The sequence below is a fragment of the Ailuropoda melanoleuca genome, chromosome 14 (assembly GCF_002007445.2).
Source record: "Ailuropoda melanoleuca isolate Jingjing chromosome 14, ASM200744v2, whole genome shotgun sequence".
Classification (NCBI taxonomy): domain Eukaryota; kingdom Metazoa; phylum Chordata; class Mammalia; order Carnivora; family Ursidae; genus Ailuropoda; species Ailuropoda melanoleuca.
In genome coordinates, this window is record NC_048231.1 from 9,331,493 (window position 1) to 9,358,239 (window position 26,747).

A 26,747-nucleotide genomic window follows, 5' to 3' on the forward strand; every position below is an offset into this window, starting at 1 on the left:
TGGTTTTGTTCTCAAAGGATGCTATTCCTGATTGTCCTAGACCCTTCTGGTATTTAGGTCCCCGAAGGCTGGAACATGCTCATGTTTTCCTGTCTCTTCCAACATTGTGAAATGTGCTGCTCAGCACCCAAGAGTAAAACGCATATTGTTGGCTTGATCAGACGACAAGGTATGGGTAGAGAGAGATATGCCACCTGTGTCCACTCCCCCTGCCCCAGCTCCATCCTCGGAAAGGGGGCACAAAGCTCTTCCTTTCCTCCAGATGGGCAGGTGGTCAGCCTAGTCTAGCACTCTTAGAAGATGGTGGTAACCCATCACTAGCAAGTGGAAATCACAAAAGGTGCTCACACTCAGGGAGTGAACCATAGTGAGGTGACACGGGAGAGCCCTTGGGGAACTGTACTCAGAGTCCCTGTTACCTTGGGAAGCCTCCTGCAGTGACCTCTCACCTCTTTGTTTTAGGGTCCTGTATTGGCTGGTCCTCTTTGCAGGGAAGTTGCAGGATATACAGACTATAGACCTGAGTCCTGCAAGCCATGGGATCTTTATTCATCTTTATGTCCCCAACGTTGCACATAGGAATCACTTCACAAAAGTTGGTTGGATTAAATTTAATCTCAGCATTTTGTCAATTGCTGGTCCAATCCCTACACTTGCCAAAGCCATCCCAGGTCAGGTCTGTGTTTCTCTGATACAGGCCCAGAGTCTGAGGTCACCTAACGACTCTTGTGTGGCCCCTTTTCATCACCCATCTTATGCACAGCCCCTGCCTCTGAGGCATACTCCACCACCCTCCGTGGCCGGGTCACTTCAGGCTCCCGGGGGACTTAGGGAGTTCCAGAGCAGTGCTACAGGCTGTGTGGTCATTTGTCACCTGCTAAACAGTTTAGCACACTGGGCACTAGTAGAAATCAAGAGAAGTGGGTTTCGCAAGAGTGGCATGAGTTGATCCTTGTAGCTGGGGGGAGGGCACATGGGGGCCTACTGTACTATTCTCCCTACTTCTTGTGTGTATTTGAAACTTTCCAGAATACAGCATGAACAGTAGTACTGGGTTTTGTCCCTTCTCTCATCCCCCATCTGTTTTGCCGTTAATGTTCTGTATTGGGCTAGCCAGGTAGCATGTGACTTACCACCAGCACTGAAGCGTCCACATGGAAAGAGGATGTTCTGTATGTTGGGAGATTGGGATTCTTGGCCCAGCTCTGATACTACTTAGCTCTGTGTCTCAAGCCACAGATGTGATGGGTTTTCTCATCTGTTCATTGTGAATAATATCACTTGTCCTACATCTCACGGATTTTGAGAGGATAAGGAGAGAAATCATGCCTTCACAGTGCTTTGGAAAGTTAAAAACCATTCTGTAAATTCTTTTCTACTCATTTCTGCACATCTTTACGGGAGGTACAAGTGTGAGGTGACTTAGCAGGTGAAGTTCAATTTACTGGGATTTTGCCTTAACATCTCATATTTTATAGCTGCTGCGGCAACCACCTGCTTCTGTCGGAAGGGCCTCTGGGTCACGTGCTTGGCAGCAGGCACCTTACTCCAGTTCCCTCTTCAAAGCCCCTAGCTCTTCTCACATGCTGAGACAAGCCTAGCACAGGGCCAGCCCCCTCACTGCATTCCCAGGGCAGGGAGAGGCTTTCGCAGAACACTTGATCTGTTTAAAAATGTGATGTCATAAGATGCTTGATTGGGAAAGGACTCCCTGCAGTCTGCGTATAATTTCAGATATCAGGGTTAGGCAGAGGCCAATGATGTGTTTTATTTCCAAAGCTCCTGGAGATTTTGATGACTCGGTTTTCCACTGTCCTCATGGAATTGGAGCTGTGGCTTTGACAGTCAATAAGAGGGAATTACAATTCACCAAACTCTTTCAATGCCCCCCAAAGTATTAAGTTTCCCCTGCCCCTTGGTTTTACTTGGGTGTTTTTACTGCTAATTCTTAGCCCTGAGCTAGGTTGCAAGACTCCCAGGTTCTACTTTCAGATCTGCCACTTTTTTCTTATCTTTTCTTTTTTCTATGAGGAAAAGCAAAATCCCTTTAAAGGACGAAGCAAATCAAACACGATGAAGCCTCCTGTCCTTCTTTGGGGGCCCCACAAGGTTCTGTTTTGTCTTTTCAGCTGTGATCTTAGCTCAGAGAAGGTCATGTTTTGTTTTTGTCTTTTGTCTTCCTGCCCGTTCCAGTCGGTCCCAGTCTTTTGAGGTGGGGATTGCTGGGAGGTCACAATGTCCAGATTGTTCAGGATGACAGTCCCGGGAGAGCAGGGCTGAGATCATGTGTCCAGCATTCTGAGCTGCCCAGAACCCAAAGATTAGACACCAGACCCGTCAGTGTTTAATTGTGGGGTTTTCTCTACAGGTCTACTGACCCTGTTTTTTAAATAAAAAGTCAGGACATATGATAAACGTCTGTGCTTAGGGAGGTTATGGTGTCAGAATGTTTGAGACCAGGTTGCCCTGGAAAATCTTGAATATAGTTTCACCTTAGTGCCAAGGTTCCTGAAAGATCCCATAAAATATCTCTCTCATTCTTAACAATCCAGCTCACTCTTTGTAAAATCGGAATACTTTCCAGTTTCTGGATGGGTAAAGAGCACAGTTGCTCAGAGCAGGGACTTTGGAACAAGAATCCCAGCCCCACTATTTACTAGCTCTAGAACTTTCTGTGTAGCCTCTCAGTTCCTCGGTGTCCTTATGTGAGAGGACCTCGTGCAAGATGCCCTCACCTTGTGTTATGTATTGTCATGAGGATTAAAGAGGCCACACATGCCTGGCATATAATAAGAACCCAATAAATGATAGCTATTTATGGTATGGTAGAAAGATACTTATAAAAGTCAAATGTGAGGTGGTTAATCCATGGAGGACAGGCTCACTGGTCACCATGGTAGCATTCAGCAACAGTGCAGGAGGTGACTGGCTTTCCTGAGGCCATGTGACTCCTGAGGAAGGGAAAAGGGATTTAAAAAAAAAAAACAAATTTTTATTACAGAAAATTCTAGGCATTTATTCAAGTAGAGAAACCAGTATAAAGAACTCCCCGGTGCCCATCACCTAACTTCAGAACTTATCAGCAATTTGATAAATCTTACTTCATGTATCTCCTCCCCACACCACTGCTAGCCCCTTACCATGAGGTTTTAAAGCATATATCCCAGACGTTACATCATTTCACCTGTAAGTCATATGTATCTCTGACCAATCCCTTTGTAAAAATATTATCAACCTAAAAAATTAAAAGTCATTCCTTAAAAATCACCTAATACTTGGTTTGGGACAGACCAAATTTATGCTTGCTGGCAAGTGTCACTGTTGTTAGCAGGGGCAGGAGGGGGGTTATTTAAAAAGTCCTGGCGACAGATATGTCTTTCAGCCCATCTCTCTTCTGTGTTCACTCTGCTGTGTCCTCTTCCGCATTTTCTCATCCCCAACCTAGTTTGTCTTCTCTAAAATTTGTGCAGGAGACATCGGGTACATTTCCCTGTCTGGGCATATTATGGGTGTCTACTTGATTTGTTCTGAATTTGTATGATTGTTTTCCAGAAATTTGTGGCATCCTCCAGAGGCTACAGCAAAATGTCTACCAACATTTTGTTTGCATTTTAAAACTTAAAGAATCTGTTCCAAAAGAGGATGATTCGATGACAACTGACAGAATCCCAACTAAATAGAAAATTGTCAAGGAAACTCAAAGCATTACATTTTCATTCCGTTTTTTCTCATCAAAAATCTGTATAGGTGGGGGCATCTGGCTGGCTCAGTTGGTGGAACGTGTGACTCTTGATCTCAGGGTCTCAAGTTCAAGCCCCACTTTGGGTGTGGTGACTACTTGGCAGGGAGGGAGGAAGGGAGAAAGGAAGAAGGAAAGGAAGGAAGGATGGATGGATTTCTAATTATTAGATAAATAAATAAAATCTATATAGGTGTACTAGAATCAGTACTAAACGGGAAACCAAGGTTCTGCCTCCAGTTACCTCTGTGATCTCAGATGAATCTGTCACTCACTTTAAGCCTCCCCTAAACATCATCCCCCCATCCCTCCCCCATAGCCTACCCCACTTCCCTCCTCCCATTTATCTGCACATTGATTAGCAATTGTGAGTACATGGTAATTTTGCAATTAGACTTTCCTAAGAGTTCCTTGGAAAACTCAAAGTTCAAGGGACCTCTTTTATTTACCTTTGCATCTCCAGTGCCTAGAACAGTGTCTGGCATATAAATGTTTGTTGAATGGATACATATTTGTTAAATGGAAAATTGAATGAAAAACATATGAGGACCTACTTTCTACTGCTTTAAAAATGAGACTAGGTTCTCCTTACCATTTCTCAGATTTTGTGATTTCCTGAGTTTGCTCAGTTCACTTACGATGGAACGGGACACACTGAGCTAAGAAAAGTGGCCATGGCAATGACTCACTCACCTCCCCCAGCCCTGTTTTCTCTGCCCGCCTCCTCACAACTTCCTGATCTCTCGCTGTGTGCTGGTTCCCAGGCATCCCTGGAATAGCCAGAAGCTGACTCCATCATGGCGGAACTCAAGGTGGAGGCCCGCGCAGGCGTAGACTGGCAGAAGCGCTGCCTGGCCCTGGAAACCCAGCTTTTCCGGTTCCGCCTGCAGGCCAGCAAGATCAGGGAGCTGTTGGCCGACAAGGTGAGTCCTGGAGAGCTGACTAACCTCCCTGCAGAGGTCAATGTCAGATAGGGCCAGAGTTAGAGAGGGAGAATTGGGGAAGGAGAACTTTCTTTTTGCTTCTTCTTTTTTTTTTTTTGAGGTATTAATTAATTTTTAATTGATGTATATTTGACATATAACATTATATAATTTAAGGTATACTGCATATTCATCTGATATATATTATAATATGGTTGCCTTTGTAGTGGTAATTAGCACTTCTATCCCATTATGTAATTGTCATTTCTTTTTAGTGGTTGGAATAATGAAATTCCAGTTTCCTAGCAAGTTTGATGATTGTAATGCAGCATTGTCTGTATTCACCATACTGTGTATTTAGGTCCCTAGGGCTTATTTACTACTCATTGCAGAAAGGTGAACTTTTAATAAGATACTTTTCACACATGCAAAATGAAACCCTGGGTATTTTTTTTTTTTTAAGTCCAAAATCAAAACAGCTTACTAAGCTGTCATCTTGCATTCTTTCCTTCTCCAGAGAAATGATAGAAATCTTCTTGGTCTCCCATTACCTCTTGGGTCAACTGTTGCTGTAGTGGAGGTTCTATTAGTCCCTTAATGCTTCTTTTTCAGCGTGGGCAAGGAAGATGTTTTAGGGGGGAAGAGGGGAGATCCCCACCCTGCTGTCACCCTCTATTAGGCATAGGAGCTATGGAAGGTGGCCAGGTTTCCTGGTGATAAGGACATAGGTTTTGGAGCCAGAGCCACCTGACTCTGCCACTTACCAGCTGTGTGACCCTGGCAAGTCCCTTCACCTCTAAGGCAGGTACACAAATGTCTGCCTCTCAGTTATTTTGAGAATTGTGTCAGGTCCCATATATAAAGGTTGTGGCATGGAATAGGTCTTAAATGGGAATGATTATTGTCTTTATAGGCTTGGGTGGGCTGGTCTGGGAAACTGACCACCATTTGTAATGTTTCTCTGGGAAGATGCATTCTAAACAGCTGACTTTCAGAAGCGTTTTGGAGCATAACCTATCTGGAGAGTAGAGACCTGTACTTTATGTATGTATGTGTATATATTAGTATCTTAATTGAATCAACTCTTTTCTTTCTAGTTTTGTTTACATCATCCATCTGCTTAGCCAACTCTTCATTCATAGTACAAAAGTAAAATTCAGTCCACTCCTCTCCAAGTAATGTCAAAGTCTGGTTAGTAAAGCGTGAGGAAATGGCCTGTTTTATTGATAGCCCCACAGCCTGGAGTCTAGGAAGACAAGTTGTTGGCACCTGCCTGAACTAGAACTTGAACTTTGGGTCTGTTGGCATTGACGTCTCCTCGTTCAGCTTTTGCAGAACAGAGACCGGCAGGGTTCCTGTGGCTGTGGTTCAGGTACTAAGAGAAAGGGTAGAATTCAGCCGCCTCAGGAAAAGGGAAGCAGGCCTTAGATAGTGGTTCTCAAAGGCTGGTCCTGGGGCCACCCAAGCCAGAAACCTGGAGTGCTTATTAAGCATGTACGTTCTGGGCCCCACCCCAGTCCTCCTGGTCCAAGTCTCCTGGGGGCGCTGCTCATAACCTGCATGTTTTACAGGCTCCCAGAAATTAGGTTCGTACACTGTAAAGTTTGAGAACCTGCCTGAGGATATGTTACTGGGGAGGTGTGGGAGGGAAGGGAAGGGTAAGTAGAGTCTCCCAGCTGGTTTAAAACACATCTCAGAGGAAAGAGACTTCTGTTCCTAGCTATAGGGACCACAAACAACCTTTAAAAAAAAGACTGCTATGAAACACCTAGAAATACTGGATTAAATATTTAAAATATCCTCCTTGGTGCAGATCCACACGCTGAAGAAAATAGGAGGAATCTTCAGCAGGCAAAATGAGGAGGAAAGACCTAAGTGGTACTCAACTTGGGCAGCTCAGTGGGACGGGCTGTGTGACTGGCCTCCTTGTAGTAATGAGAGGTTTGAGGTTGAATCTGTGGAGACAGAGATGAGGTCTGGCCCGTTGGAAGCTGGAGCTGAAACTGAAACTTTCATGTAAAGTCGTACTTAACCGTAAATAAAAAGGTAGACAAGGAGGGGCGCCTGGGTGCACAGTCGTTAAGCGTCTGCCTTCGGCTCAGGGCGTGATCTCAGCATTCTGGGATTGAGCCCCACATCAGGCTTCTCCACTAGGAGCCTACTTCTTCCTTTCTCACTCCCCCTGCTTGTGTTCCCTCTCTCACTGGCTGTCTCTCTCTGTCAAATAAATAAATAAAATATTTAAAAAAAAAAAGGTAGACAAGGTAAAGAAAATCACCTACCAACACAGGGAAATGACAGAACAGCTTCTCATGCTTAGCCAAGGCTCTGGGCAGAAAAAAACAAAAGAAAGCCAAAGAAAAATACACCCTGAGAGTCTGATGATGGTATTGGGTTAGCATTAGAATTTATACTATTTGTGTGGATTAGGAACCCTCAGTTCTGGGCCAGTGATACCCCTCGGAGACCCGTAAGAATAGACACAGAACCTCTCTGCAGAAACAAGACCTCAACCCAGATGATGTGGAATCCTTATATTATCCCATAGTAAACTCATAGTAAAGATGAATATATGATCCAGAACGACTAAATGCTTGAGAGAATACTCTGTCCTGAGTTGGAGTCCACATACACAATGCGATCCCACAAGAACTTCGAATAAAGAACTGTTGGCAAGACACCATAAAATAAATGAATTCAAAATTATTGAAGATCTAATGAAGTAATTGAACATCTGAGATAAGAACAAGACACTATCCAAAAGGATCAGGTAGACTGGAAAAAGAACCAAATAGAACTGGTAGAAGTAAAACATGTCTTCATTGAAATTAAATGTTCAACAGATAGATTAAACATTAGATGAGGCACCATTGAGACAAGCTTAATGAGTGGAAAGATGGGCCTGAGGAGACCATCCTGAATGCAGCACAGGGAGAGAAAGGGCCAGAGGCTGAGACATGGTTGCGAGAATGATGAGATGCTATAAGGTCCCAGAAGTGGAGGACAGGATGAAGGAGAGACAGTACTCAGAGAATGGTTTAAAAATTCCCAAACTTGATGAAAGATGTGAAGCCTCAGATTTGCGAAGCAGAATGAATCTAGGCAGCATGCATTTCTTAAAAGTCTGTGCTGACCGTATTAGCTAGGTTTTAGTTTGGCTGCCATAAGACGTGAGTGGTGTATAGTCCTAGGGTGGTGTCTGCTGCGTGCTTGAAGAGGGTTCCCATGATGGCCACATTCCAACCCCTTCCCTCTACGTATATGACCTGGAGCTTCCATTCATTGCTTCCGCTCATATCCCATTAGGCAAAACTGATTCTTGTGGTTGTTCCCAGCGGCAGGGAAGATTGGAAAGTGTAGTCTTTATTCTGGATAACGATGGGCTCTGTTAAAAGTTGGAGGCTTTGATTTATGTGAGAAAGAAGGGAAGAACAGATACTGGGGAACAAGTTGCAGTCTTTAAGCCTGGAGTTTAAGTCTAGAATGATGATACATAGAAATAGAGTATAGAACTTTCAAACCGGTAGAGTAGGGAAATGGACTAAAGTCTATGAAATAGAGACCAGGAAGAAAAAGAAGAGCATTTAAAAAAAAGGGGGGGGTGGTGAATAGAAGGCACAAAATGCAATGGTAGAAATAAATCCAAACGTATTAGTCACAGGACACATATGTAAGAATGTCTTGTCACGGGGTGCCTGGGTGGCACAGCGGTTAGGCGTCTGCCTTCGGCTCAGGGCGTGATCCCGGCGTTGCAGGATCGAGCCCCACATCAGGCTCCTCTGCTATGAGCCTGCTTCTTCCTCTCCCTCCCCCTGCTTGTGTTCCCTCTCTCACTGGCTGTCTCTATCTCTGTCAAATAAATAAAATAAAATCTAAAAAAAAAAAAAAAAGAATGTCTTGTCACATACAAGAATGTAGCATTGCTGTATGAAAAATTGGAAATGTCCTAAATGTTTCTCAACAGGGAAGTGGGTAAACATATTGTCTTTGTACACTGGAATACTACATTGCAGGTAAAAATGAATCAGGTGACGTACATGTATAAACCTCAAACACCAGCACGGAACAAAAGAGATCAGGAGGATGTGTAGAGAACAATATGGTTTATATAAAGTTTTAGAACCTACAAGATGGTCTATCTGTTGATTAGGGGTGTGTGCAAATGAGGTAAATTGTAAACACAACCAAGTGTGGGGTAGATGCTAAAAGTGAAAATGGGGAGTAAGCTGGGGCCTTTGCCTCTCTGTAGTGGCCCATTTCTTAAAGATGTAGGAAGCAGATAGGACAGAAATTAAGATTTGATAAAGCTGAATGGCAGATACATGTTGTAAAATATTATTCTCCATGTGTTTCCTGAAATATTTCATAATAAAAAAGTGGCTCAAACTGCCTTCCTCCCCTGTTCCCCAGGGTCCTTAAACACATCAGCAAACACCTTCTCTCTCCACAGCCTCTTGGGTCTAAGTAGGTTGAACTTTTGTAAGATCGGCCCTGTCTTCTCTTCCAGGCTGCCTTTGATTGTCATGTAGCTGGAATGCCCTCCCATAAAAAGGTTAGGGGCTCAGAATGTGACTTGGGTAAAGAAAGGGGAAGCATGTAGACACAGGGCAGAAGAGACTGGGGTGCAGGGGGAAGAAGGTAGAGAAAGAAATCTTGACTAGGGATCACAGGCTAGAAGAATTAAGGAAGGGTACTAGGACATTAGCCCAACACCAGAACTCTTGGCAGGAAACCTTAAAAGCCATAAACACCATGTTGCGCAATGTCAGGGCTGTGCCTGTCACCTGCAACCATCCCCAAACCCACAGGACAGGTTCAACAATTCACTTAGAGATTTTCCCCAGTACGTCAAGGTAAGTTTCAGATCACGGGAAGAGATGACTCAGGTTTCTCAGGAGAGCTCGTGCTGGGGCCAAACCCCGGTCCTGTCTGTCACTGTTCCCAGAACTTACTAGTTAATCATCACCAGTACCCACCTACGGCGGGTGAGCCAGGTCAGCTAGGTCCCTCTGACCAGCCTCTCACTCTCCTGCCGGCCTGTGGGCATTGCACTGCCTGGATGACTGATGGCCGCTCACTCGCTCCTGGCTGTGGTGCAGGGCTGGCCAAGCCTGGGTGCTTCCCAGGGGACCGGCCTTTCCTGGGATCAGATACTGCCCACTGGCTGCGAAGGCTTGGAAACATGCCCTTCCTCCTTCCCCACCCCACAGCCTACTCATACCCGCCTCCCTCTTGCAGAATTGCCATTCTGGACGTGGAACGATCTGTGCTAAACACTATTTTTTTTTTAAAGATTTTTTATTTATTTATTCGACAGAGATAGAGACAGCCAGCGAGAGAGAAAACACAAGCAGGGGGAGTGGGAGAGGAAGAAGCAGGCTCATAGCAGAGGAGCCTGATGTGGGGCCTCGATCCCACAATGCCGGGATCACGCCCTGAGCCGAAGGCAGACGCTTAACCGCTGTGCCACCCAGGCGCCCCTATTTTTTTTTTTTTAAAGAAAAGATGTCAAGGTTGCCACATAATCTCTCACCTAAGGGTGAGGGAGGGGAAGGGAGAGGAAGCAGTATTAGACCTTTTTCTGCTGTTACACCTCGCCAGGCCTGGTGTGCCGTTGCCATGGACACCCAGACTGCCAGGACCATGCACTGTGGAGCCAGGTGATTTGTGGGTGCACTTTCTGTCCAGTACAGGAGTCGAGGGAATGGCTGATGCCATAGAGTTCACATCTTGCTCTGCTCCCTGGGAGCCGTCCCATCCCCCACCAACCTCCCCACCAGCTCTGTTCCTTGCTGTGCTGAAGAAGTCACAAAGGCTGTTCAGATCAGTTTAAAACTTGATACTGGGTGCCTGGGTGGCTCAGTTGGTTAGGCATCTCCCTTCGGCTCAGGTCATGATCTGATCTCAGGGTCCTTGGATCAAGTCCCACATTAGGCTCCCTGCTCAGCAGGGAGACTGCTTCTCCCTCTGTCCATCCCCCCACTCGTGCTTGTTCTCTCCTTCCCTCTCTTATGCAAAAATAAATAAAAATCTTTAAAAAAAAACAAACAAACTTGATACTGTTCTAGGAGGGTCTAGAGATGGATATGAAAGTCCCTTGGATTTTTTTTCTTTCCGGCTAAACTTGTGCTTCAGTTACCCCATCAGAAAAGTGGGAGTGTAGTAACTGTCCGCAGGTGAGCTATCCACAGTAGGAATGACCATGATGAATACATTGCATCAATATTAGAACTAACACATTTTAAACTTTTTATTTATTTACTCTCTCTGCTTCCAAAAGGGACTTGAATGGATTTATTGAAAAGAAGAAGTAATGTAATGAAACATCTCTCATTTTTTAGCTTGAATATTTTTCACTGAAGCAGCTTTTCCCCAGACCCATTCCAGTAGGATTGTGTGCACTTCCTCTTTTCTGGAATTTCTTACTAGCTCCACCAACCAAGATTTTGAATTGCAGTAACTCAGTTTAACATTTATATACCAAAAATGTGTAGTTTAAGACTCTTTTGTTTTTGAACACATAAATGGTTCCGTTCAGTCCCCTTAAACAACAGAACAATGACTGTTGCTCTTGCCCCCTCAGACCACGGACTCTACAGAGACGGCAATTCTCTGTAGGCATCAGCTTCTAAACATACGGATAGAACACAGAAGCTAGAAAAACAGATCCTTACATACCTCAGAATTTACAAAAAGGCCAGGTACCTTGAAAGGAGAATACTGGGGCTGTCAGGACTAGTTGGAAATATGTCAAAGTCTGCATAAAGTCATCACAGAATTGGCCTTAGCTGACAGATCCAATTTGCTTTGGGAGCAGATACCTTCTAGAACTTCTGTTCACTGTGTATGAGCGTGTGTGTGGGGGGGGCTTTTTAATCTCCCAACTACCTATTTTTAATAGGGTCTACTGTGGTATTTTTCTGGAACCTTAGTATTGATAGAGCTCTGTACCCCTGTGAAGCCGTTCGAGAAGCTCTATGCTGATGCAGGCTTGGCCCCATGATGTATCCCAGAAGCTTTGCTATGCTTTGCATCCTGTGGCCAGGCTAGTGTTTTCCAGAGTGTGGTCTGTGGGCCTCCTGCATCTGGATCCCCTGAGATTTTTCTTTCCAAGCACATTCCTGGGTCCGTGCCTCAGGCTTGCTAATTAAAACCCTCTGTGGGCAAGGGCCAGGAATCTGCCTCGAGTAAGCTCCATGTGGGTCCTTACACCCGACAGTGAGATATGCAGGCACGAACTCTCTCCACGGCCTCACCTCAGGCTCATTCGGTTGTCCTTCTAGTGGACATCTTGAGCCCGATGTGCCCCACAGGAGCAGCGGAACCCACAGATAACACTCAGAGCACTTTCTTTCCTGCCTTTTCTGTAGTCAGACACCAGGGCGGCCCCACGGTGCCGTATTTTATCTATTTGGGACTAAATGTAGGATTTGAATTAAACGAAAGATCTAATTAAAAAAAAACAAACAATGAAGTTGAAAACCATTGCCTTTGATAACAGAGTCAGAACCATTTAATAGCTAAAATCGAGGGTTGCTACTCAGATGCTTGCAGGTAACTTACGTAAGTGAGACAGGTGGACTCTGGGAAGAATTCAAGGGAACGTGCTGGAGCTGGAGGAGGAAGCCAGTTGTTGCCGTAAGAAAGTGGAACCCTAGCATGTCCAGATCTTCTGAGTTTTCAAGGGAAGCTGGAAGCCAGAGGTTGTATGTGGCATCTCAGTTTTTACGCGACATGCGAGATTTGGATGTGAGAGGCACAGTGGCTAACAGCGCAGTATGCTCTGGAGCCAGCCCTCCTGGGTGTGAACCTGGCTCCGCCTCTAGCCATGTGGCCTGGTAGCGGGGTTCCGCAGCCCCTCTGCCTTGGTTTCCTGTCTACACAGCAATAATAGTACCTGCTCCTTCCTACTGGGGTGAAGATTAAATGAATCAACACGTGCAAAGTGCTTAAACCAGTGCCAGACACACAGCAAGTGGCCTTGTTCTGTTCTGTCCATGTCAGCTCAATGCCCCGAACACTGTAGGTCTTACAAGACACCCTGTCGGCTAGAGCTGGCAGCCTCAGGCTTGAAGCCATTCTTGCTGTAGGTGGATCATAGGTGGGACAACCGCATAATTTATCGTCTAACCCAGGACACTCTGGAAGGAGAAAAAAAGGCTCTGTTAGTAATTATTGTGGGACAACAGGGGAGCACCGACTGTCCCAGGCAAACTGGTCTCCCTGGTCCTCCATGTCATCTCTGTCTGTGAAAAGCGAACAAGTAACTTACTGTCAACTTCTCCGTAAGGGCCACGTCGTGTGCCTGAGCTTTACGTGAGGCACCTCGTGTTAATCCTCCCAGCAACCCTAGAAAGTGGAGACTCATTACCCTTTTCTTCTTGGTGAGGAAACTGAGGCCCAGTGCAGTAAGGAACTTACCAAAAGCCACGCTGTGGCAGAGCCCGTCAGATTCAAGCCTTAGTGCTTCCCCGTACCAGTCTCTGCAGTGGATGCGCAGCAGTGCTGAGAATGTTGAGCCCCCTTTTCAAAGGACGGGTGAGCCCCAGCAGGGCTGCGCTCGGCTCAGGCCACAGCTCAGCTCGCGGGACTGTGCCGGGAGCTCACGAGAGCGCCTACTGCAGCCGCTGCCCTGGGGCTGCCGTTTCACAGCGTCGTGAATGTAACGAGGAGCTGTGGACATGGGGATTAAGCACCGGGTTGGCACGAAGCGCGTGTCGTCAGGTCGCTGCGGCCAGCGCCAAGGCCCCTGATTTATGAGTCTCATGTGTGGGTCACGGCTGGTGAGAGTGGGTCTGCGTCAGAGTCGTCCGCCTGAACCCGACACCACCCTGGCCGGCGCATCACCCCAGGCACACAGACTAAAAGGACAGCTGAGGACACGGTCCTAGGGATCCCACCGAGAGGAGAAATAGAACCCAAACCAGGGCTGGTGCTGTATGCCCGTGTACAAAACAGCCTGCCATTGTGAAAAGTATTGATGCTGGTGTTAAATGAAATTCGAAAACTCTAAAAATGACCTTCCGGCACAGACACACCTGGAGTACCCCGGGGGCAGTGGAGAAAATGCGCTTTTGTAAAAAGAGAGAGATGGTGTTAAAAAATACTCTTTTCAAACAAGGATGGCAGGACGTTGGTAATTGTTGGACCATAGTGATGGATACGTGGATGTTTGTTACATTCTTCTCAAAAACGTGCCTGATGTTCAACATGTTTTCAGTGTTCAGAAATTAGTTTTAGAGGAAAAAAGATACTCCAGCATAAAGGCGAATACAAAATGCTTTGAGCTTCAAGTGTCCCTGCCAGGAAGATGAGAACAGCTGGAGGTTTGGCAGCAATATAGGGACCCTGTGGCTGCCAGTCCGGGCTGGGAGGAGACCCCAGGGTCTGGAAGGTGCCTTCCGTTCCATTTGCTTTAGTGATAGCATACTTTAAAGGGATGTCTAGTAGTAAAATCTTGAGGGGGAAAAATGCTCACCTGTTATAGGGGATAGCTGCCCAGAGCAATAAAAACTCTACATAGTTGGGGGGAGGGGTACAGGCTGACACATAGCGGTGGCCCTCAGTGACCAGGTTAGTACTCTGTAACTCACCCCCCTTTGGTACCAGACTGACTGGCCCATCAGGCCCATAACAGAGTGATTTCCGGCCCTGACCAGTGTCATTGACCGCTAAGTGGAAATGCCCAGCTGGGTGGTAGGACTCGAATACAATTCTATTCTTCACTCTGCCTTGGTTTCTCCATCCATAAAATAGGAAGACAAGTTTTTCTATCAGAAGAAGTTTGAAAATGTCAGACAGTTGTTACAGAAGGTTATGAATATGAGTGATCATTTCCTGTGGAAATCCTATGTCTATGGTGCAGCTGAAGGTTGGACCTATCCTATGGTTGAGCTGAAGGTTAATCTAAGAAACTTATCAGGAATCCAAAGCCTTCCTATTCAGTATTTCATTGTATTTTTATTTATGTATTTTTATTTTTTTAAGTAGCCTCTATACCCAGTGTGGGGCTCAAACTCATGACCCCAAGATCAAGAGTCAGATGCTGTCCCAACTGAACCAGCCAGGTCCCCCTCATTGTATTCTTTAAAAAATTAAATGCTTCCGGGGCGCCTGGGTGGTATAGTTGGTTAAGCGTACAACTCTTAGTTTCAGCTCAGGGTCGAGAGATGGAGCCCTACGTTGGGCTCTGTGTCGAGCATGGGGTCTATTTGAGCTTCTCTCTCTGCCTCCCATTCTACCCCTCCTGCTTGTGCACGTGCTCCCTCTCTTTCAAATAAATAAATAAATCTTATTTAATAAAATGTAAATGCTCCCAGCAACTGTATTAGAGATGTTTCTAAGGTGGGCCAAAACTCTAACTCTGTCTAGCTTAAGCAAATGGAATTAATTTGGAGGATCCTGGGGCAGCTCACGGAACTGGAAGAATGACCTAACAGTCATGACGTGGTGAAGTTTGTGCACACTCTCCTATGCAGCCCCCTGGTTCTTGTCTCTGGTCTCCTGATCCCAGATGTCAGATTCCTGGGGACAGAGAACCTGATGGGCTCAATCAGTTCTGGTACCAAAGGGGGGTGAGTTATAGAGTACTAACCTGGTCACTGAGGGCCACCGCTATGTGTCAGCTTATACCCCTCCCCCCCACTATGTAGAGTTCTTATTGCTCTGGGCAGCTACCCCTGTAACTGTAATATCAGTCTATGCTATGCTGTTACCTTCCCTGTAGCTGTTTGAAGGTCAGAGGATTCCTGTAACACAGGCTCCAGGACTATTTGATTTTGGAAAGGCCATCTGGCTCTAGCTGATGTCCGTGTCTGGCTGGCACCAACCTGCCCTCTCAGGCTTGAGTCGAGAGGTTCCATCGTGATGATGAAACCCAGGAGAGGAAGGAAAGGAGCTGCAGGTACCCTTGGCCTGAGTGCATGAATGCCCCTCAGCGGGGGTCCTGTCCACTGGGAGCCCATGGGGCATTTTTGTCCCATGGGTTGTAAATCTTGAGTTTTACTTGGGATCCTCAGATCCTTTCATAGGGAATGTGTGCTGAAAGCATCTGTATCTCCCCAGCCCCAAGAAGGAAAAAAGTGGGTGAGGAAAGGCTGGCCTGAGAAAAGAGGTGCCAGGTTCTTGAACATGAACTCCTCCCAGGGAGCCCTCCTTTCACCAGGCTGGGGGGCTCCTTCTTCCGCATCCTGGAATCAAGAAGGGACGGCAGAATTGCAGTTAAGTAGATGAGCGATTGGGAAAGAAGGGATTCATTGCTTAGTTCACTGCTAAGTATCAAGCCAGGGTCCAGGCCAAAAAAAGAAGGTTGAGTAGCTGGAGAAAAGGCCAGATCTGCAGAGCTGAGGTGGGAGAGGCTGGACTGGAGCTGGGAAGGTGAGAGCCGTCCAGCCTCATGGAGGACAAGGCTGGGCTATTCTGCCTCTAGTGTAGGTTTAAGGCATACGTGTTGTCTTGGGGCAAGGCAGGGTGAGGAGGGAAGTGGGTGGCTCGTGACGGGAGAGTTGGATGTGTGCCTGCTTCCTCAGAGCCTCTGTGTGATGATGTCCACGGGGCAACACACGGCTGGCCCGGCCCTGCCATCCAGCCCACACTCCTTACCGGGAGCTTGTGAAGGTGCAGAGGCGCCGGGAGGGGGGGAGGGGGCTTGTGAGCATCTCCTTAGCCTTCAGCTTGGAGCTGGTCCCTGATGAGCCTCCGTGTGTAAGAACATTGGTCCCTTTGCTTGGCCAATTGGCATAAAATTCCAGAATTGCTGAGATCCTCAGACCTGAATGACACATCTTTACTGCAAGATAGAATTTTTAAAAATGTGTCCTGAGCCTTTCTATTTAAGATTAAAGAAATCAAATAAGGTGATGCCTGTTAATGCCGTTGGTAGTCAGAGATATCCTTGATAAGGGATAAATATTTGTCCCCAGCCGGTGAGCTGTCCTTGGGTGAGAAGGAACATTCTCTTACTGCTGACGTAGTGGGGGCTCATGTGGGAGCATGTTCTGTGCCAGGTACGTGGCGAGCAGTGGCAGGGCCCTGCCTGTGACTCGGTGCTGAGGAGACGGAGGGCTGAGGGCAGCAGTGCCTCATGAAGAATGTTCCTGCTACCTGCCTAGGTACCCTACGCACAGGAGAGAGAACAGGCTTTTATTCGCTCAGCGGAGAGGACAGCGGCTCTAGGCTCTTCACCTGCCCCATAAATTCAGGATAACGGAGCAGAGGGGTGCCATGAAAATCTTTGCCCTGACACCCCTGAGCCACCCTTGAGTTGAGCAGTTTGAGCCTGGCCTGTGTGGAATGTCTGCACAATTTGCTCACATTGCCCTGATGCCATGGTCATAGCGGGGACACCCTACCTACATTTGTCCTTCCTCTCTGGTTGAGCAGATGCAGGAGCTGGAGCAGAGGCTGCTGGAGGCAGAGCAGAGGGCAGAGAATGCGGAGACCCAGGTAACCGGGGCGGGGGATGGGCAGGACTGTGCAGTGGAAGTGGCTGGTGGCTTTCCCTGATCCTTCCCAGGGACACACATAGACACACTCATCACTCTCACCAGCTCCCCGGGGACACAGAGTAGTCACGTGCCAGTTCTTCTGAACAAATTAATTCAGGTGCTTGGAGCTCTCTTTAGGCATGAAGGAGTCTTTGGGGTTCGTGCATGAGCAGGTGGCTGGATTAGTCCAAATAGGCCAAGTTATGCCGAGGTAACTGGTCTCAGCAGCTTATACCATTCAGTTCGCATTCGTGGTACCTCTCCATTGAGGGTTAGCTGGGGATTCTGCTTCCCACAATGGAGCTCTCCATCTTCTGCCTGGACCCTCTGGAACAGGCAGCCTCCTTGGTTGCCAAGGCAGGGAGAGAGCTCTTAAATACCTCAGCCCAGAAATGGTGAGTCACTCCACTCGGACCCATTGGCTGGAGTGAATTCCATGGCCGTCTAGCTACGAGGGGGCTGGGGCAGAGCGAGAAGCACGGAGACAGTCATGAGCAGCAGATATCTCTGCCACAGTGAGGTTGAAGCCGTTTGTCCTGCCCACCTTGTCCCTGTTGGGGCCCCCAGAGTGAGATGTCCCGGTACCCAACCATTTCTTCCTTGTCAAGTCCTTAGTTTGCCCAGATGAGGCTTAACAAATGGTTATAGAATTTATTGGCTCCAACTGACTGGGTGAGGGCTCTGCCTGGGAATCGTGGGCAGGGCATCAGGAAGGGTCACACACACATGCCAACCCTATGTGATGATGGTGCTTTTAAGGTGGGTGTGATGGAGGAGAAGGTGAAACTGTCCAATCTGAAGAATGTGGACTCATCAGGCAGCCTGCACCAGAAGTACCAAGAATTGCTGAAAGCCATGCAAGGCAAAGATGAGCTCATCGGCCAGCTGGAGGCACAGCTGGAGAAGCAGGTAAGGGCTGACATGCCACGCAGCACCCCTGCAATTGAACAGCGTGCCTCTGCTTGAGCCCTCCACTGGTGGGGAGCTCACTCCGTCATGCAACTGTTCTTTCACATGGAGAGTCAACTGTTAGAAGATATGTTAGGAGTCAGGCAGGGGATGTAGTGGGGAGAGGACCATGGAGGCAGACAGATCTGGGTTTGAATCCCCCCCCCCAGCACCTACTGCTCTCTGGCAAGTAAGTCACGGATTCTCATTTTACCCAGCTGTAAGGGAGGGGTTATAATACACCACGGGGCTGTCCAGAGAGTGAACGCAGGTCATCTGTGTATAGTACCAGACATGGGGTTGGTGTTTGGTAAGGAGAGCCTGTCCTCCTCCACCCTGGCCTTGTGGCCTGCCAGCGTAGTGTCAGAGCAACACGGAGCTGGACCGTGAGCCTTAGTCAGCTGGTTGGCCAGACTTTCTCAGTGAACCCGAGTAGGCAGACACGTGGGTGCCCAGGAGAGGCCATGCGCCCCCCACATTCCAGCTTCGTTAGCCCCTTTGCTCTGGAGAGGGTATCTGAAACATCACTCTGCCGGTTCCCTGTGCCCGGCCTCCTCCCCTTTACAATCCCATTAACTTCATCCGAATGCTGTCCCTTCCTCTGCCCTTGGCCCCACCTACCCACTTATCCTAGTGCCAGAGCACCTTCGTTTCCCACAAACCACCTCACAGTGTGGCTAGATGACTTTTAATTTTCTGCATGTGAATTCTCCATGAGGTGCTAGCTGGTCCTAGGAGTATTTTCCCACCATCATGGGCAAACTTGTTTATCATCCATCAGCATTCACTGAACATATCCATTGTGCGATTGCCTTTGTATCCTCTGGGGCACCCAGCGTGTGTTCCTGAGAAATCATTGGAAAATACAGTGTCGACCCATGAAATCTCTAGTCAGTTATTCATTGACTTTGGAGATACCTTACCTCCTTTTTTGAGTGGTTCACAGAAGTGGCAGCATCTGGGGATTCGTGGGCAAAATGATTCCTGCTAAAGCTTAGATCCAAAAAAAATCATTTTCCAATAATAAAAGGTCAGAATAGAAAGAATGCTGTTCTGCAAGTCAGTAGGCCTGGCTTTAGTTCCAGCTGTACTCCCCACACTGATGGAGGCAAGCCACATCACCCTCTGGGCCTCTGTTTCCGCAGCCATATACAGAGGCTATCAGACAAGGTCAGGGGTTGGCAGACTTGTTCTGTAAAGGGCCACAGATACATACTTTTGGCTTTGCAGGCCATGTGGCCTCTGTTGCAACTCTTCAGCTCTGCCATTGTATCAAGAAAGTAGCCCTAGAATACATAAGTAATAGGCATGGCTGTGTTGCAGTACGGCTTCATTTATAAAAATAGGTGGGGTGGGGGAGAGGAACCAGGTGGAAAGCTGGGTGGTGGCCAGTTTGCAAACCCCTTCAACTGGTTAACCTTAAGGTCCTTCCAGTATTCACTGTGAACATTTCTTGTGTGTCAAAGGACAGCATTCCATTTTCATTTTGTTTATTTAGCCCTGATTTGTGGACACTTAGGTTATGTCTAGTTGTGAGTTTTTTGCTTAATCAACTAATATTGCAGCTAACGATTCCTAAGCCAGTGGTTTGTCAGGTCAGCGGTATATGCATTTAAAACATTGACGGATATTATCAAATTGCTGCCCCAAAAGGCTTTGTCAGTTTCTCGAACAGGGGTTGTTTTCCAAGAGCCTTGACAATTTGGGATAATATCAAACTTTTAAATTGTGTTAGTCTGATAGAGGAAAACAATGTCTTGACTTTTTATGTGCATTTTTAAAATTGCAGTTGGGTCGAACAGCTTTTCATGGGTTTCTTTCCCTTTATTTCTCTTTCTGTTGACTTTCCTGTTCATATTCTTTTTGCGTGTATTTATTGGTTTGTCCGTTTCAAATTAGCCCTCTTTATTTAAGTCTTTTGTGTTGTAAATCATACCCCAGTTGGTCTTTTGATTTTAGGGGAACTTTTGTTTGTCACATAGTAATTTATAGTGATGGTATAGATTCATTAGTCTTTTTCTTCATGGCTTTGGGATGTGTATCATGCTGAGGAAGGCTTTTCCCACTTTAAGAATCTTTTTAAAATTCATAAGCGAATTTCTTTTTTTCCATTGCCCCTCCCCCAGTTTGATATTCCTTCAGTCATTCACTGTACGGTGACTGCTGTTATGAACTAAAGGCCCTCCCTTTTTTGCAGAAGCAGATGAGAGCTGAAGAAGCAAAAGGTGTCCAGGAAAAAGCTGCAAAGATCAAAGAATGGGTGACCCTGAAGTTAGCAGAGGTGAGTGGAAAACTCATCTCAGGAAGCCTGGAGTGGACATGCGAGGGGGGGTCCCTCTGTCGCGCAGCATGTTTCTGCCTCCTCTCTGTGGGGCCTTGACTGACCTTCATCGTGTTAACCGTTTATCCTTCACTCAGCTTAAACACTGAGGCTCGGCGCTTCACTTTTCCCTTCCTCCTGTTGTGGTCGGGTTTCCCTAGAGCTCCTGCCAGCTTTGTGTTTGGGGAGGCGCCCAGTCAGTGTCCTCCTGAGAGCACACACACCCTAGGTCCCCCCTCTCCACTTCCCCTCTGGCCTCTCGTTCTTCTCAACTGGTCTTTGTGATGGCGATCAAATACACGTGTTGTTGACTGTTTCCCCCATTTTTAGTGGACCAATCAGTGGCATTCAGTACATTCACAATGTCATGCAGCCACCACCACTGTCTGTTTCCAAAACTTTCATCACCCCAGACAGCAGCTCTGTGCCCAGCAGTCACTAAGTCCCTGATCTCTCGTCCCCCGGCCCCTAACAGCCCCTGTCCTGTTTCCACCTCTAGTTCATCGCTTGCTACGCTTCACTTAGGAAAGCTTGGGGCTAGAAGCTGCCGTGCTACTAGCAACAAAAAACAAAAAGCAACCTCTTTCTAAACAAAAGGGAAAGGAATTGAAATTTGGAAAAGGACAAACATCAACTTCTCTTCCTCCGTCCCAGCACAAGTGGTTCATGCCTGCAGGGGGTATCAGTTCTTTTGCTGCCCCGTGTCCTGTCACCTGCTAGACTACGAGCTCTTGGGGTGCAGAGCTGATAACCTGGTTTGCCTCCATATTTGCTGAAAGGTGCTCAAAAAAGTAGGTTGGATTTCATTCAGAATAATTATAGCAACCATGCACAAGGGTCTCATAGACGGTGTGTTGAGTTAAAGAAACCAGACCTAGACGTACATATTGTATAATTCCATTTATACCAAAAGGGCACAACTGAGCCAATGTGTGCAGGGGTGCATGCCTGGATGGTAAAACCCAGAAAGCAAGGAAGTGAGTCTGGTACACTTAGAAGAGTGGCTGCCTTCCGGGGGAGGAAGAAGCATATGACTGGGAAGGGGCAAGTCCGCGGGATTGTTGGCCGTGCTGGCAAATTCCTATTTCTTGACCTGGATGGTGGTCACATGAGCGTTCACTTCAGTCATTTGCTAAGCTCTTCATTGATGTGGTCTGCAGTTTCCTGGGTATGTATTCTAGTTCACAATTTTTTTTTTAAAGATTTTATTTATTTGACAGAGATAGAGACAGCCAACGAGAGAGGGAACACAAGCAGAGGGAGTGGGAGAGGAAGAAGCAGGCTCATAGCAGAGGAGCCTGATGTGGGGCTCGATCCCACAACTCCGGCACCACGCCCTGAGCCGAAGGCAGACGCTTAACCGCTGTGCCACCCAGGCGCCCCTCTAGTTCACAATTTTTTTTTTTAATGGTATTTTAGAAAATACAGTGCAGGGGCTGCCAAATGGAATTCTATCCCAACCAAAACTGGTTAGCACAAAGGAAAGGGGGTAGGTCAGGGCTCCCTGGGAGGGTCAGCCCTGGATTGCGAGGGCCCCAAGTGTTCTCTTTCAAAGATTGGATCTTTAAAAAGGATTTTAATCTTATTTTGAATTATATGTCTGAACCTGTTGGCTAAGTATTCTAAATCTTTATTTTTCTTTTTGGCCAGCTTGAGATGGAGAATCAGCACCTGAAGAGCAGTAATGAGCAGCTGGTGGAGCAGGTGGGAGCCCTCCAAGACGCTCTAGCAGGTGAGCAGGACAGGCTGTGTGTGTGTGTGTCAGGGTGTGCGCTGAACTGAGGGAGCTCTCACCATACTCGTTTCCCCCCAACCACAGCTCTTCAGATGGCACCTTCCGGGAAGCTGCTGATGAACCCCCAGGAAGCCCCAGAGCAGGATTCTGCCCCTTTGGGGTCAGGGACGCAGCCAATAGGGCAGGACAGTGGTCCCCATGCCCAAGGTGCCCTGAAGGCAGCTATGCCTTCACCTTCCCTGGGTGCTCTGCAGAGCAAGGACTCTGGTCCTAAAGCAGGACTTTCCCTGGAGGAGTCTAGTTCCATCGTGGTCCATCCTGGGGAAAGAGTGGAGGCCAAGACCCTCCCACCTCCTCTCAGAAGAGAGGGCTCTCCTCGCCGGCCGTGCATGAAGCTTAGCATCCACAGACATGGTTCGGCTTCCTGGGGGGAGGGCCTGGTCACCGCTCAGGGAGGGGCACTCCCTGGGACAAAGAACTCTGCCAGGGAAGGTAGCCCGGGCTGCAGCCTGACCCTCCCAAAGGTGCGGGTCCCCAGCACCCCCCGGGACAGCATCCAGCTGGCCAAGCGGCACCACAGTCAGCCCCAGGTGGGCCCTGGATGCTTCAACCACGTGGTGAGCATCGAGATGGGGACCCTGTCAGCCCTCCATCCCTCCAGCCTTCCTGAGGCCGAGGCCCGAGCCGGGCCCCGGGAGGCACCGGAGAGCATGGAGGTGGAGGAGCCACCCCCAGCGGGAAAGAAGGAGGAAAGAGAGAGCCCGAAGGCCCGAAGAGCCGAGTGGGAGGAAGTGGAATTGGGCAGCAAACCCCCCACGCCCCCCCTGCACCGGTTTCCATCCTGGGTAAGAGGCACTTTGCTTGCTGGGAGTGGGTAGGGGGGCAGAGTGGCTCGCGGGGCGCAGACTTGCAGGGCCAGAGCCGGGACTCAGAGTGGTTGCACAGTGGCTGGCTCTCCCTTCGTGACCTTGTGCCACCGACCAAGCTGGGCGCCTGGGGCACATTTTCTCATCTAATCTTCTGCACTCTTTGAGGGGGTACAGTGCGCTGGTGAGAAGCACAGGTCCCCGAATCAAACCACTAGTGTTTGCTGACTGTGACCCTGAGCATGTTACTAAACCTCTTCCTAGCCTCTGTTCCCCTTCTGTGACATGGGGTGACAGTACTTGTTTTACCGGGTGGTTGTGAGGAGGGAGCGTGCGAGGCGGCCGGGAGCACCTGCGGTCGTGGTTCACAGAAAGTGCTGGCTGCTGTTATCTGCGAGCCTTTCCTTACTGTAATATTGGATAAAGGACGTGATGGCCGGTGGCGCTGCCTCTGAATCAGCGATCTGGGGTTGGGGACCCCGAGGAAACAAGACCAGCCAGGCGTCAGTCTTCCCGGAGTTGGGTGATGGCTACGCGAGGTCATTCTTTATTCTCTTCTTTCCGCTTTTGTGTCTCTTGGGCATTTTCCGTGATAAACACTTAAAATGAAAATGGGAGGGGCACCTGGTGCTCAATTGGTTGAGTGTCTGCCTTCGGCTGAGGTCATGATCCCAAGGTTCTGGGATTGAGCCCTGCATCGGGCTCCTTGCTCAGCGGGGAGCCTGCTTCTTCCTCTCCCTCTGCTGTTCCCCCTGCTTGTGCTCTCTCTCTCTCAAATAAATAAAATCTTCAAAAAATAAAAATAAAATGAAAATGGGGGGTGGACGGACATGGATAAGGCTGCCCAGGTCAGTGTGGAGGGTGAGATGAGATGCAGGGTGTGGAGCGTGTAGCTCAGGGCCCAGCACGAGCACAGGACCCCGCATCTGTGCGAGCCGTGAGGTGCTGTCCCCTGTTACCAATGGGGCACTGCTGTCCCCACAGACTTGCTTACTCGCCCGCAGTCATAGAGCCGCTAGTGAGGAGCCAGGCTTTAAAGGTGGGCCCCGCTGCCTCCAGGCCCGGCTCTAACCTTCCGGCTTAGGGGACATCACAGAGCAGATGTCTGCTTCTTCCTTGTGCTCAGACCCCCAGATGATGCTGTGGTGGGATATGTCTGCGTGTCTGGCTCCTGGCAGCACAAGGGAAACGGGTCCTGGGGGGCGTACTTCGGGGTGACACCGCCTTTCATTTTCACCACTGCCTGGGAGACCTGCCTTTTCAGCAGCACCTTGCAGGGGCTCTGTTTGCAGTGCTGGCGGCCTCAGCGCCGCAAGCATATGGGCCACATCCTTAGCAGTGCTTGCTGACCAGCGCTGATGGCCATAAGGGGGCCCGATGGCCAGAGACACAGCCATGCCTGGGAGCGGGGTCTGGGGGAGGCCTGCTAGGCCTCCCTGGGCCGGTTTTGAGGCCTTATGCTGCTGCCCTGTCCCTGAAGCCCCGGGGGGTCGTGGGAACACCTCACAAGGCGCTGCCATCCAGAGAGCAAGGGTGAGGTGGAGGGGCAGTGGGCAGGGAAGGAGCACCGGAGCAGGCGGGGCAGCAGTGGAGAGGATGTTGGAAAGAAGGGAAGGGCCAGGCCAGGCTGGACCACCATCAGAACCATCCCTCTTCTCTCTCATTGTTGTCTTGTAACTACAGGCCCTCTAGAACCCTAAAGCAGAGGTGGGCAGTGAGGGGGCATCCGGGCAAGGGGCTTCAGCAGGGGGTGCCAGAGAGAAGTGCTGCTCACTTCTGCCGTTTGGCCAAAACAGAGCCGTCCGCCATGATGGCTCAGAGGAGTTCTTGTGTTCTGCCTGCACGTGTTGGGTGTGGGTTGAGGGGAGGGGAAGAGAGACCCAGGGGAAAAGGGAGTGAATACTTGTTGACGATGCTTCAGACGACACTTTCCCCATGTGACGTCAGCTGAGCTGTGGGGGTGAAGGTGTGAAGGGGTGTCAGGTCTTTCCACAGGCCCTAGCTGCTCTCAGCTGGGCCCCGGGACCCAGCAGTTGGCCATACCAGCTAAGGAGGACTTGTCTCCTGTTCACAATCTTCATCGCAACTCGCGCCTAAAAAAGCCCGATAGGTGCCCACTCTCTCTTCTCAGGTGGGACCCGCTGGGCAGGGACCATCTGAGGGGAAAGCAAGACCGGCGATGGAGAGGCGGACAGCTCTCAGAGGGAGGCGCATGCACCCATCTGCCAGTTCAGAGTGTGCAGAGCCCTTTCTTGGTCGATCCTCAAAGCAACCTCGTGAGCAGGGCAGTGGATAACTTTTGTGAAACACTCCCACGTCTGTTTTACCTAAATCCGTCAAGCTTTGCTTGCATATCCTCTGTGAAGTTAGAGGCTGCCTGTGGCTGAATTCTATGAGCAGCACTAGCAGGAATAATCCCCTCCAGGGACCCCCTTCCTCGCTGCCCCTCTCTCTCTCTTACCTCCCATCCCTCCGCTCAGCTCAGGGGAGGTCCCACCCAGCCCTCCTTCCCCCACGTACCCAGAGCTGCTGCTCCCCTCTGGGGGACACTCCAATAGCACCCCATAGCCCTTCCAGCCTCAGGCCCCAGCCCCGCTGCCTCCCTGAGCCAGCTAGGCCCACCTTTCCTCGTCCTTGTGACTCCCCTGAGGGGAGTCTTCGTTTCTCTTTACCTTGNTCATAGCGGAGGAGCCTGATGTGGGGCTCGATCCCATAATGCCGGGATCACGCCCTGAGCCGAAGGCAGACGCTTAACCGCTGTGCCGCCCAGGCGCCCCACCTGAGGGGAGTCTTTGTTTCTCTTTACCTTAAGGTGGAGAAAAGTGTGGGAAAAGCCCAAGTGGGGACTCTGGGTTGTTTGATCAAAACCATTAGCAAAGCTCCCTAGGCCTGTGGGCCTGCTTCAGACCCAGGAATGCTGAGGGGTAACGGGGGAGTTGAGGGTGGGAGTTCCCATCCATGTGTCTTCTACAGTGGGGTTCAGGGTCCTAAGCGAGCTTAGGCAGACTTTGTAGGTTGGGCTTAACCATGAACATCACGTTGTTACCATAGGAAAAAACTGTCCCAGTTTCCAAACAACGGGCTTACAAAAGGGCCTGCCCCTGCCATGGGGCTCCCACTTCTTCATTATCAACACCCCAGCTTCGAGGGGTGAGAGCCTGAGACCCAGGGCCTCTACTATGGGTATGATTCAGAGAAACAGGAAGGGTAGGGGCACTAGAAGGGATGCGTATCTGTTTGATGCTGATTATATTCCCGGCGTCTGCTGTCTGTGACAGGTGCGTGATAGCCCCCTTTTGGGGTGAGGAAGAGGAGGCTCAGATGTGACTTGCCTAGGATTACCCCACCCGTAATTGGCCAAGCCTGGACGCACACCTGCGTCCACAGCCATCCTTTGCCCTCCACACCCAGGAGGGGCTGCGCTGTGCTCCGTGCTGGGCTCTGACACTCTGGGGCCTTCCATTCCAGGAGAGCCGGATCTATGCTGTGGCTACAGCTGGCATGCGGCTCTCGGATGCATCTCCCAGAACGAATGCCGCCTGCTGCGGTGAGTCCCCAGGGAGCCCACGTGCTGGACAGGGTGGGCATGCAGGGAGACTCTTGGGAACACCCAGCACCCCGTTCCTTCCCCAACAGGTGAGGTTCAGTGAAATCACACAGCTGGGCTACCTACTGAGGAGGGAGAAGGAAGCTGTGCAGGTTTAGCTTATGGCTTACAGGGTGGGCGTGGC

General features: G+C 49.1%; 1 protein-coding gene across 6 annotated transcripts in view; it reads left to right on the forward strand.

The window, feature by feature from the left end:
- Window positions 1-26,747, forward strand: part of PLEKHH1 (pleckstrin homology, MyTH4 and FERM domain containing H1) — a 49,776-nt gene that overhangs the window by 2,643 nt on the left and 20,386 nt on the right. For 5 of the 6 annotated variants that reach the window (XM_034642282.1, XM_034642285.1, XM_034642284.1 and 2 more), the window contains exons 2-8: window positions 4,504-4,662; window positions 17,044-17,106; window positions 17,907-18,056; window positions 20,293-20,376; window positions 22,066-22,147; window positions 22,235-22,995; window positions 26,485-26,563. In XM_034642282.1, the coding sequence (XP_034498173.1) occupies window positions 4,537-4,662; window positions 17,044-17,106; window positions 17,907-18,056; window positions 20,293-20,376; window positions 22,066-22,147; window positions 22,235-22,995; window positions 26,485-26,563 (1,345 nt within the window). In that variant the 5' untranslated portion in view covers window positions 4,504-4,536. Of the gene's footprint in view, window positions 1-4,503; window positions 4,663-17,043; window positions 17,107-17,906; window positions 18,057-20,292; window positions 20,377-20,500; window positions 21,207-22,065; window positions 22,148-22,234; window positions 22,996-26,484; window positions 26,564-26,747 lie in introns of those variants that run through there. The other variant, XM_034642286.1, reaches the window with a different exon arrangement.